Source organism: Dysidea avara, chromosome 4, assembly GCF_963678975.1.
Source record: "Dysidea avara chromosome 4, odDysAvar1.4, whole genome shotgun sequence".
In the NCBI taxonomy this organism is placed as follows: domain Eukaryota; kingdom Metazoa; phylum Porifera; class Demospongiae; order Dictyoceratida; family Dysideidae; genus Dysidea; species Dysidea avara.
Window position 1 is genome coordinate 13,289,529 of NC_089275.1, and position 13,779 is coordinate 13,303,307.

Sequence of the window (13,779 nt, forward strand, 5' to 3'; positions counted from 1 at the left end):
GGCCCTGCAGTCCATGCATGGCCTGACCATTGAAAATTTCTGGACTCTGGCCCTGAAATAAACGTTATGGATAGCTTAACTAGTTACTAGTATTGGTGTCAGCCACTTGTTCATCATCACCATCCAATAGTAGTCAACCCCTTCACCTAATAGTTGTATCATGAGCACCTGATATTCTATGCCCAGTCCTTAGGTCTGTGATCCTCAAGATGTATGTGAGGCAATGTATATGTTACAACCATTGACATGTTCACTACTAATAAGATGAACAGCAAAATCACATCACACCCTCTTTCAGTTGGTGCAGTGGTGCAATAATAACATTGCATGCATACATGGTATAGTCTAGCTATAATATATTACATCAGAATACATATTCTTGAGCTGTTGTGTTAGTGTCAACTACTATACCACCATCATCATCATTATCATCGCTACTCCTGTGGTCAACAGATAACAACACAATGTGATATACTATAAAGTGTTACTTGATAAATTGTTCTTGTTCCTTCTGTTTCACCTCTAATGGAATACCATACAATGGATCACATCACATAATATCACTACCCTCACCTAGTCCATGAGATGATGCTCTACTTTCACTAGTTATACTTTTGTGATCACTGAATGTGCTACCTTGTTTGGTAGTGAAGGACGATGGACTAGGTGATTTCTCAGTACTAGTATGGCTTTGAGTTTGGGGTTGTTTACTTGATGGCCCGGTGATTTTGTATTTCATTTGTTCCTCTTCTACATAATGGAAAGCATGCAATTAATCAGTATAATTGTTATGTAATAATACTAAACACTCACCCCAGGTTGATAGGTCACTCCCATGGCTTGATAACCAGTTGCGTTCTAACATCATCTCAATCTTTGACTGTGTGGACTATAATAATAGTGGACTAGATGAGTTAGTATAACTAACCATAGAATTAAGTTTCACTGATTGCACTAGGGATTATTCTTCTATTGTTTTCTGTTTAATATTTTGAAAATGTAAAACCTTTCACACAAATTAATATTTCAATACTATATATCAAGTGATCTGCATTAACTTTCAAAATATTATAGCACGTGAATCGTTCTTTAATGTGTTGTATTGTATCAATTACCTATTGAGTAATTTATTACTCTGTATATGTGGGTAGGCTTGCACCAATTATTCTGGCATAATTTCAATCATAGTAGGCTAGCAAAAGCATCAAGCATTATGCCAGAATAATGAGATGGTTTTCAAGATTTTTAATGAAATGTGCAATGCGCACACCAAAAACACAAAACATGAACACACTGCATCTTAATATAGCTACTGCATTTCATATCAAGAAAAGTGTTATTTCTATTGTTTCTTTGCTGATTATTCAAACTTTGTAGAAATAAGATCGAGATACTCTAATAGACCAACCACTTACTCTTCAGCAGTAAGGAAAGGCTCTAATAAAACAGCCAATTGTAAAGCATAATCTTGATTTTGAAGCAGCATAATAGGCAGGATTTTTTAGCACTGCGATAGACACACACACATGCACACACTGCTCAAAAGCATAATAAGCTACTTTCAAAGCACAATTGGCTCGTGGGTGGGAAAATCTCTAGTGTGTCAAATTGTGTAAGAAAATTAACAATTTATACATGTAAAGTAATGATACAATATCATATTAAAAAGTATCAATACTGGCCAATATTTGAGTCTATTATGCTCCAAAATTAGCTTATTATGCTTTTTGGAATTTCCATAATTTTCTGCCTATTGTGCTTCTTTTTATGTTTTTCAGAAATGCATTGTGCTTTTATTTTGCATGTCTTTGTGAAGAGAAGCTCTTAATATGATACAATGCAAATGGAGAAGTGTCACTTCAACTGCAACATACAAATAATAGCAATAACTTGAAAGTGGATGTGCTCCAGAGTTCATAGGCATATTAGAGTAGGGTGTCTGGGGGAATATCTATAGTCCCTCATAAGCTATAGACATTTTATTGTCTAATATCATTATAGTATTGTATGCAAATAAAATATTATGCATCATTTTTGATTGATCTTCTGAGTTGTAGCAGTTGGTATTCAAAGGACAGCAACTGCTCAGTATGATATATAACTTCCATTTGCATCACCATGCCAAGAATATATTAGCATCCTGGTGATAAGCTCTTAATGGTTCTCATTCTCTCAAGTTCATGACCACTAAATACGTACAATATAGCCTGCTTTTCACAAAGCCAGTCACAGTATTTTAAAAGAGTTAATCACAGCACTATTATACTAGATTATTTATGACTCATACAATAACAAGTGATCAGTGGGAGTGGTTCTACATAAGCCTGCAGACAGTGATGGGCGTGGATTCGTGCATACCTACAGATTGATGAATGGGCGTGGCTACCATATGTTTACCAACTGTAATTTACGTAAAGGGGCATGGCTCATGAAAGCAGCAGAGGTACGCTATGACATGTAGTAACATGTCCACGTTTAATTTAGCACATGGGATCAGACCCGAATAATCTGTGAAGCAGGACCTGGATGACCCGACTCAGTTTAACATTGTTACTAAATAAACTATCATACAGTAAAATATCACTGTACATTAGGAACATCAAAGGTGTGGGGGCGATCCGTGATATTATTTAACCCAAAAACCTGCCACGATTTTTCCTCACAACGACATTACAGTATTGGTTGGGTAAAACCAAGCCCAAAAGTGTCTTCAGATCGACCCGAAACGTTTGCGTCAAGTTGCTGCAGAATTTAGAAAAAAATTTATTCAACAGAATTCTCTACGGCCTGCCTGCCTGCCTGATGCCTTCAGTCAAGCGTAGCGGAAAAGTGGCTACAGCTACAGGCCTAATTTTTTTTGCAGAAACGTTTCTAGTTTGCTTAAGAAAAACCTTTGATATATTGATAAGCATACAATGCTTGCGCTATTGTCTTACCTTTTATCCTTCTTTACCATAGCCATCAATCAAGTTTCTACCGCTGAGTGTTAATAGACTACAGTACGGCTTCCATACCAGTGTATATTGCACCAAACTATTCAAATACATGTGGTCGCTGGTTGCACCAAAAACACATGCGTACGTGACTCGCTATTGATATCAATCAGAGAGAGCAACTCATGGCAAACTATATAGCAATGTGTAAGTCAACAAATGTGACCGGATTTGACAAAACCAGGCTTCCACACACATCCAATTCTTTGCCTTTAACCTACTGTAACTTGATCACCCAACATGCTATTGCCCTGGAATTTTCACACGTTCTTTTCATACAATTATGAAATAGCAGGTCCAAATATGAAACTGATTGTATACATCTACATTGAGTTATGTTCCTTCAAAATCATTAAATTGGATGTGTGTGGAAGCCTGGTTTTGTCAAATCCGTCATATAGTTTATTTAGTAACAACGTTAAACCGAGTCGGGTCATCCAGGTCCTGCTTTACATACAGATTATTTGGGTCTGACCCCACATGCTAAATTTAATGTGGACGTGCTATTACATGTCATAGCATAGTTCTGCTTCTTTTGTGAGCCACACCCACTTATGTAAATTACAGTCTGTAGACATATGGTAGCCACGCCCATTCATCAGTGTGTAGGTATGCACGAATCCACGCCCACCTACGTCAATTACTGTCTGTAGACATATGGTAGCCACCCCCATTCATCAGTCCGTAGGTATGCACGAATCCACGTTCATTATTGTTTGCAGGCTTATGTAGAGCCACGCCCACTGATCAGTTGTTATTGTATGAGTCATAATCTAGTATAATAGTGCTGTGAGTAACTCAGCAGATATTTAGTGGTCATGAGCTTGCAAAAAACTTCACAAACAAGTATAAGGAAAAATTTGGACGTTTAAATTTGATTAGGGACAGTGTATAATGCTGCAATAAAAAACACTGAAACAAGCTGGATCGGAGTAGTATGTAATGTCCAAATACTGTAAAACAATAAGAAGTGAATATCTCTACTGTGCTACACTCAATGCACAGTAGGAGTATTCACTTCTTATTATTTTACAGTATTTGGACATTATGTACTACTCCGATCCAGCTTGTTTCAGTACTTTTTTTATTGCAGCATTATACACTGTTCCTAATCCAATTTAAAATTCCAAATTTTTTTGTATACTTGTATTTATTGACTTACCCATTGCTATATAGTTCGCCATGAGTTGCTCTCTCTGATTGATATCAACAGCAATTAAGTCACGTACGCATATGTTCAAATAGTTTGGTGCAACCAGCAACCATGTGTATTTGAATAGTTTGATGCAATATACACTGGTAGATGGAAGCTGTACTGTAGTCCATTAACACTCAGTGGTAGAACCTTGGCCATGGTAAAGAAGGATAAAAGGTAATACAATAGCGCAAGCATTGTATGTTTATCAATATACCAAATGTTTTTTCTTAAGCAAACTAGAAACGTTTCTGTGAAAGAATTAGGCCTGTAGCTGTAGCCAGTTTTCTACTATGCTTGATTGAAGGCGTCAGGTAGGAAGGCAGTAGATAATTATGTTGAATAAACTATTTTTAAAATTCTGTAGCAACTTGATGGAAATGTTTCGGGTCGATCTGAAGACACTTTTGGGCTTTGTTTTACCCAACCAATACTGTCATGTTGTTGTGAGGAAAAATCGAGGCAGGTTTTTTTTTGTATCACAGATCTCCCCCACACACTTTTGTGTCTCTACTATACAGTACTATCGTACTGTATGATTCCCAAAAAAGCATTTGGCCACAGTTAGCAGTCTCATGGGAAGTTAGTAGATAATATGACAACAAACTGTCTTGAAGATTATTACAACAGTAGAATCATGACACACGATATGTCGTGTGGCTCAAGAAGCCGGCGCGCCACACTATGAGTATATTGACAGGAAGAATGAAAATGTCATTTTCACACCTTTGTATCTTGGTGATACCTTATCCGATTGGAACCAAATTTGCTGCAGAGTTTCCCGCTAGCCAGGGGAGTTCACATTCCAAGTGTAAAGGAAATCGCTCAAGCCATTTCTGAGTTATGAGCAGCCAAAGTTTCACATTTTATTTCTTCGTCTTTTTGCACACTTGCAAAAAGTGCTATAAAACACAAACTCGTACTCTGATCACCTGGAAATTTGGCACACAGAAAGGGAGTCCAAAGGCAAATCCTGGTATAAACTTTGGTGCAAAGCCGATGAACGGTTGAGGATTTATGACCAAATATTTGCATAAAACAAGATCGTTTTGTTGTCACACCTACAGGGTAAACCGCTTCATGGCAGGGACGTAGCCAGGCTTTTGATGATGCCAGGGCCTAGTTATAAGCTAAAATAAGTCAAGTGGAATGTTGTTGGGGGAAGTCCTGGGTGCTTCTCCCTAGATCATGTCTGAACGAAAATGATGCATACACAAATGTGCCCTTAGGCAGTAACATTAAAAGGTGCTGTTTGTGCATCTAACTAGCTAAAACCTGCACACAGCTGTTTATGCAGCTTATAGAAACTATAAATCTGTTGTAGCTATTACCAACTTAATCCTCACTTCCAGATTATGACAGCGAATTTCGAATTTTAGCACACGGGAACCCTCCACACCCCAAGTCGCTTAGTTGGCAATACTTCCTTCCAGGTATACATTATTGTTGGTCAGCCCTCCTGTTGATGGTCAGTAACTTTAGACTTGGATTGTACTCCAATGTATTCGAGACATCACGTGCCCGCAACATGTGACAAATAAAACAAACCATTCATCAGATAAATATACATCAACTAGTCAGAGTTTGTGCTCACCTGACACATGTATAACACGACCACTCAAGTTTATCACAGCTGCTGTCTTGTAATATGTCTACCTCAACCAATCAACACTCTTTTGCCATTTCCACCATGCATCACATGCGCTACTGATCATGTGATGCAATATATCTTGATGATTTGGTTTATATTCACTGTACTGTAGATGTCAAAGTGGAGATCTAATTGAGGCCTACAAGATATTGAATGGTTACTATGACATCAACCCTACAAAACAAATGAAGAATCACGTGATCGATCGTTTACGCGAAATTTGCTCTTCATTCTCAACTCGTCAAATCGACTCCTAAGCTCTCCAGCTGTTGTACCGTGGCGATTTTAACGGTACCACCAAAGGCCAGTTGTTTGTTATTGCAGTACATGCGTTTGTCTCTGTTTGTTTTTGGTCATAGTGGGCATTAATTAGAACAACATCGCTGAGATGGCTAGCCAAACCTCAATCATCAAACGCAAGCTACCAGAAGACACCTCACCTCCCAAAAGAGATAGTAAGAAAACTAAACAAGCCCCACAAGTCGAGAAATGTGTTACTTGTAAAAAAGAAGCTAAGAAAGATGCTGTACAATGTCAGTGGTGCTGTAAGTGGGAACACAGAATATGTGCAGGTCTAACTCAAAACGAGTATAACATTTTGAGTGGTAGCAGTGAGAAAATTATGTTTTTCTGTACGTTATGCTATACAAAAGTTGCTTTCGCACTGAAAGTAGATTCTGGTACATCCGCACTCCAACAGGAGCAGCAGAATGTCAATGCAAGGCTTGAAGCAGTAGAAGAAAAACTCACTGGAATTGTGGAGGGAATAAATGAACAATTAGAGAATTACAACAAACCCTTGTCAAAGATAACCCCTGACCCCAGTGATGAAGAATCTGTTGCCCACTTGACTTCTTCTATCATTTCTGAGCAGAAAGAAAAAGAAAAAAGACAGCTTAATCTAATTTTGCACAATATAGAAGAATCAAAGGAAGAAGACCCACAAACCAGAAAGAGAGATGATATTAAAACAGCTACATCATTGTTTACCGAAAGTTTAGGAGTGGAAACCTTAGTTACTAATGCTATCAGAATCGGAAAGAAAGGTGGTAGAGCCCGCTTACTCAAAGTCACCGTTTCCAACCTCCAAGATAAAGTTGCAATTTTGAGAAACAAGTCTAAACTTAAGAATGGAAATAATTTAAACCAAGAAAAGCCAGTTTACGTATCTGCTGACTGCACGCCACTTGAACAAAAGAAGAACAAAATGTTAAGAAACCAACTAAATGAGATGAACAAAGATGGTAAGAATTACATAATAAAAAACGGCACAATAGCGCCGAGGAGACCATAATTACTAGCAACTCACTCCCCAGCACTGATAATCCCACCCTAAATGATTCTAATTACACATGCACAAACAACAACAAATCTGAGCTGAGAGTACTTAGTTTTAATTGCTGCAGTCTAAGGAGCTTAAACAAAAGAGGGAGGCTCCAAACTTTAATTTTTGAAAACCGACCCCATATTATAATAGGATGTGAGTCACACCTAGATGAAACCTACTCCACTGCTGAAATATTTCCTAACGATTTCTCTGTGATAAGGAAAGACCGAACCTCTGGAGGAGGAGGGGTATTTCTCGCCTTTACAAAAAACTTGAAATTCACAGAACAACCCAACTTATCACAAAATGCTGAAATGATATGGGCGGAAATTTACCCAGTCTCTCATGAGCCATGCCTTGTTTGCTCATTTTACCGGCCACCTGATGCTCTAAGCAACCCTATCCTAAGTTTGAAAGAGGCCCTTCAACACATCAGTAGAACTAAAGGAAACCAATCTAATATTATACTAGCAGGGGACTTTAACTTTCCTAGTATAGAATGGAGTGACGGAATCGGTCATGTTAAACCTGGACCAACATATGGAGCAGAAGTGAATAACCTGTTTGTTGACGTAATTAATGATTTCAGCTTGGAACAACAGATACTTGAACCTACGAGAAACGATAACGTATTGGACTTAGTCCTGACAACATCACCATATCTTATTGACAACATCAAGGTTGTACCTGGAATGTCAGACCATGAAGCAGTTACTTTTACATTGTATACAACTTGCGATGCACCTAATAACAATCCGCACAGAACTTACCTTTTTCACAAAGCAAACACAGAATCAATGCTAGAAGATGTTAGAGCTTTTAAAGACCTGTTCTTCCAGAGTGATCCCTACAAAAGACCTGTTGAAAATAACTGGAATAATTTCAAAGATATGATTTTTGAAATGACGAACAGGCACGTTCCATCAAGAATGGTCAAGAATCGCAAAGAAGCTCCATGGCTAAATCGAGAAATTAAACGTAAGATATCTAAAAGGCGTAGATTGTACAACAAAGCTAAGGCTACACAAAATGAAAACGACTGGAAAGCGTACAGGAAGCTAAGGAACGAAGTTAACAGTTTAGTTGATAAAGCTCATAACAATTACTGTAAATACCTATTTGACGACTCCCACTGCAACAACAGAAAACGATTTTGGTCATTAATCAAGAACTTAAAGAAAGACCATCCAAACGTTACCACCTTAGAAAGTAATGACTCCCTGCTTACTTCTTCTGTTGACATTGCTAATGCATTTAATGATCAGTTCTACACTTTTTTTACTGACGAAGATAACGAAACTCCAAATCTGGACATTCCTACGTATCCCATTTGTGACCACATTATATTTTCAACCGAAGGAATTGAAAACTTACTTCAACAATTGGATACTAGCAAGGCTCCAGGTCCTGATGGGATTCCTACGCAAATACTGAAATTATGCAGAGCTGAAATTGCACCTATACTCCAGGTAATTTTTACTCAATCTTTTACCACCAACAATCTTCCAACTGACTGGCTAACAGCAAATGTTGTCCCTGTACATAAGAAAGGCAACCGAAACTCAGCTAATAATTATCGACCAATTTCTCTTACCTCTACCTGTTGCAAGGTAATGGAACATATTGTTTTTCACTCAATTATGAATCATGTAGACCAAAATAATATCCTCAATAATTGCCAACACGGTTTTAGGCCTAAGTACTCATGTCAATCCCAACTAGTAATGCTAACAGAGGAAATCTTAAAGGTAATGGACCAACAGAAACAAATAGATCTAATTTTATTAGATTTCTCAAAAGCTTTTGACTCAGTTCCTCATAAACGATTATTACAGAAACTATCACACTATGGAATACAAGGAGACCTTCATCAATGGATTAAGGCTTGGCTAACACAACGCAAACAAAGAGTAGTGCTAAATAATGTAACTTCCAGGTTTGTTCCAGTAAAGTCAGGTGTCCCACAAGGCACTGTACTTGGGCCATTAATGTTCCTACTTTACATCAATGACATATCTACAAATATCAACTCCTCGATTCGTCTCTTTGCCGATGACTGTATTATTTACAGAATTATTGATTCAGAAGAAGACAATAGTATCCTACAACAAGATCTAAATAAAGTCTTCCACTGGGCTAAAACTTGGCAAATGAAACTAAATGTTGAAAAGTGTGTTTTTCTACGTTGTTCAAGAAGCAAAACTCCCATGCTCACCACCTACAGCATTGACAATAAAGCTCTGGAACTGAAGAGTCAGCATCCATATCTAGGGGTCATATTCCACCAATCAATGTCTTGGTCCCACCACATCGATCATCTTTGCGGCAAAGCAACTAAAAGTCTCAACTTTCTTAAACGTAATATAAGTAAATGCTCCAAAGAAGTTAAGATAACAGCCTATTTAACATCAATACGTCCTCTGCTGGAATATGCTAGTTGTGTCTGGGACCCTCACCAGCTATACTTAATTAATACTTTAGAGAAGGTACAACGTCGTGCTGCAAGATGGGTAGCATCGGATTACAATCCAATGAGTAGTGTCACTTACCTGTTGGATCAACTGCATTGGAAGAGCCTACAGAGCAGAAGATGTATTGATCGTTTGAACTTACTATATAGAGTATTACATCACGCTTTGCCATCTATCCAGCTCCCTGAGTATTTCAAGCCTACTTCATATCCAACTAGATTGCATCACCAATACAGATATATAATTCCTCCAACTAGAACACTTGCTTACCAACAGAGTTACTTTCCAGGAACTATCAAGCAATGGAATAACCTCCCTAATCACATCATCGATACAGAGTCACTAGAACAGTTTAATAATTGTATTTTTGGACTAGATTTGTTGTAATTAACCCCCTTTTTGTTTTGAGGGTCCCCCCCCCTCCTGGATGTAACCAGCACTGAGTGCTGTCTTTCCAGTATCTAATCATAATCATAATCATAATCATAACCTCATTTTTCACTTTGAGTAATATGGATACCACCAGAGGTCACCACTGTAAACTCTTTAAATTTCGATCTCGGCTGCTAGTGAGGCATAATTTTTTCACCAACAGAGTAGTTAATTTGTGGAATTCTCTTCCAGCAGATATTATTCTGCACCAACTGTAGCATTATTTAAGAAGAATCTTGATGATGTATGGAGAACAACAAGATATGGGCACTCTCAAAGGCCTGCGGCCTAGCTTGATAGCCTTGTGCTTCCAAGCAATTTTTGGTCCATTAATAATAATAATAATAATGATTTGTTCAGTATTGATGCAATGCGACCCTCAAGAGTAGAACAGAGGAGTGCTAGTGTGTAAGTAGCTACCGGACAGCTATAGGGCTGCTAAGATTTGATGTCAGTGATTTTTAGTTTTAAAAGATTCTGCTTCTGAAGGGGGGGGGGTTCGTTCGACCCGACCCCCCCTTTCCAGCTACTCCCCTCCACCAACTTCACCTACTTATTTATAACTAGATACGTAGCTTGCTACACTGCTTCTCTGAATACTGAGACTGATTATTTCGATCTGACTGCTCTATTAGACTATGTCGAATTATTGATGCCCGAGCCTGGGCCCGGGCGGCCTGGGTTCTGGCTATGCCCCTGCTTCATGGAATGAGTTGATAATCGTTATATGGATAGATCAATCATTGTATGAGTGCCTTTTTGGTGGTTTGAAAACAATCGAAATAAAGATCATGAGATATGACACGAAACCGAAGGTGTTTAGCAATCGAGATTCATGAATAAAATACCAATACATTTTCATGCCTACCAGGCAAACCACTTAGAGCAGTAAGCTGCAAATGGGTATATAGCTGGAATAGTCATTGTAGAAAGCCCTTGCAGTAGTACAGACCAATCGGATTACAAACCACTGAGTTATGATTCCAAAGCAAACTCCGTGTAGCAAACGCGAGATCGAGATATTCTAATAGAACAGTCACCCTAATAGAGCATTCAGCTAGTTCATGACTTACTCCATTATAGAATTCTATTACATTGCAAGCTATGTTGTAGGGAGTTCAGCAGCAACTAGTTAATATTGTAGACAGTTCGGCTACAAACAAGACACCCTGTGGAGAGTTCAGCTACAAATATATCACTGTATAATTATTACAATTACTCTGAAGAGATTTCAGCTATCAACAAGTCATGCATCCTGTAGAAAGTTCAGCTAGAAACAAGTCACTTTGTTGAGAATTGAACTACAAAACAAATCACCCTGCAGAGAGTCCGGCTACAAAGAAACCATCATGTAGAGAGATCAGTAGCAAACAAATTACCTTGTAGAGAGTTCAGCTACGAAAAGATCACCCTGAAGAGAGTTCAGCTATGAAAAGATCACCCTGTAGAGAGTTCAGCTACAAAGAAACCACCATGTAGAGAGTTCAGTTGCAAACAAATCACCTTGTAGAGAAATCGGCTACAAAAAAATTGCCCTGTAGAAAGATCAGCTAGAAGAAGTTACCTTGTAGAGAGGTCAGCTATAAAGAAACCATCATGTAGAGAGTTCAGCTAGAAAAAAGTCACCCTGTAGAGAATTTAGCTACTGTGTAAACAATTACCCTGTAGAGAGATCGGCTAGAAACAAGTCACCCTGTGGAGAGATCAGCTAGAAACAAGTTATCCTTAGGGAATAATTGACATGTAATAAATATATGTATTATATAATTTGTACATTTACTGATAAAATCATAAAATATTTACAATCTTCTTCATCTTTTTCTTCTTCCTGTGGTAAAGAAGGAAAAGAAAAAAAAGCCCCAAAGCCAGCTATAGGCCAGCTTTGGGGTATACAAATACAAAAAAGAAGTGAAATCTAATCCAAAACAGCCAAGCTGTAAAAAAGAGTACGGCCCTCAAAAAGGCTATGGTGAAAAAAATGTGAAATCCAAGGCAGCGGCCAAGAAATGGCTGTGATGGTAGGTTAATGGTAAAAATTTTAATAACAACAATTCAGGTGAATTTTGTCCCCACCATAGCCTTTTTGAGGGCCGCACTCTTTTTTACAGCTTGGCTGTTTTGGATTAGATATACTTTACTGGACTGTTTATAAGAATGTATGTATGATTGTTCTATTAGAGTAAGTTGACCTTAGACCAAATCCAGAAATTTACAAGGCTAGAGGCCAAACAAAATAGTGCACAGCTACCATTTTATGCCACAATATCAAATTCACCAGTGAAATATGCCTTTTGCAGTTCTGATGGGTGTTGGCCCTCTGCACCTTTATCTTCAATCAGGCAGCTTGTCTTCTTCATTCAACAAAACCATATTGAGGCATTAATTTTCCATATCAACACTTTCTATCAACAGCATTCTTAGATGCCACAGCATTATTTCACAGCTGGATTTTAGAAGCGCTTCAGTCCTGGCGCTACTATAGGAGATATACTAGCTAGATATCAGCAAGTTCACGATTGGAATCCTGTTTGCGATAGGTTTGTGACCACCCGCATCAATGGAAGATCTGATGGGCTAATAGCAATAGAGTATGGAGACCACACCTCTTAACAATCTAGCTACTTACTTCACAGTATACAAGATGACCTCACCCCTTATTGGTCTAGCTAGCTGCACACCCCTTGGCTGACTTGAGATATACTCTAATACAACAGTCACTGTAATACAAAAGTCATTATGATATTCTAATAGAACAGTCACAAGTTTCATTGTGCTACAACAAAATACTAAACAAACTATACTGTTTTTAAAAAATGTAAATTTAAAAATGAAGTAGGGGTCTATGCAATAAAAAGTAGTGAAACACGAGATGAATGATGTTATTACAGCATATAACTTAGTGAGAAAGTCTCTAATTTGGCACATTAGTAATAACAATTATTTGCTCAATGCAAAAGTAGGGACTTTCCCACTGAGATATGCTGTAATATAATCATTTATCTCTTGTTTCACTACTTTTTATTGCATAGATCCCTACTTCATTTCTAAATTAACAATTTTTAATACTAGTACACTATATATGACTCCCCTCATTTATTAAATGCATGCTACTAGTTTATCAATTACTACTAGCTACTGTTAGATTTCATTGCCAATGTTATCTTCCTAAAGCTGCTAACATTTGTTTGTTTGATTATAAATCTGACTCGTGTGTTTGGCACAACCATGCAATCTTACACAGAAGTTTAAGACATACGCAAACTAGAAAATATGAACATATACATAGTCAGCTAGCAATATAGTGACTTTACTGAATTATATATTAGAGTATGAAAATACATTCAATGATGTCATTGTTTTATAGAACACTTTTGGAACGTTTCTGCACCACATGGAAGAGATGGATTTAAGGGGGTGGGGGTCACATTTCCCCCCTTTCCTTCAATAAAATATACACTTTAACAGAGCAGTCAGTCAAATACTCTAATAGAACAGTCACCACATACAACACTATTGAGAATCCTCCATAGAAACTGAGAATGAAAAATTAGCATCTGAAGGAACATCACATGCATGAACACACTTAGTCTGCTCAGGGGCAGAGCAGCAATTCTTGAAGTGGTCAGGTTATGATGTGCATGGAGTATACTGATGTGTGTGGAACATACTGATGTGGCATGCTCTAACTAGGGGAGTCTGGGGGCATCTCC

The 13,779-nt window shown here is 37.9% G+C and overlaps 1 protein-coding gene across 1 annotated transcript in view; it reads right to left on the minus strand.

Moving 5' to 3' along the window:
* Positions 1 to 255: 255 nt before the first annotated feature.
* Positions 256 to 13,779, minus strand: part of LOC136253056 (uncharacterized) — a 106,434-nt gene continuing 92,910 nt past the window's right edge. The window contains exons 10-13 of the mRNA XM_066045646.1: positions 814 to 889; positions 574 to 750; positions 489 to 522; positions 256 to 440 (exon numbers count right to left, since the gene is read on the minus strand). Of these exons, the coding sequence (XP_065901718.1) occupies positions 365 to 440; positions 489 to 522; positions 574 to 750; positions 814 to 889 (363 nt within the window). The 3' untranslated portion in view covers positions 256 to 364. The remainder of the gene's footprint in view (positions 441 to 488; positions 523 to 573; positions 751 to 813; positions 890 to 13,779) is intronic.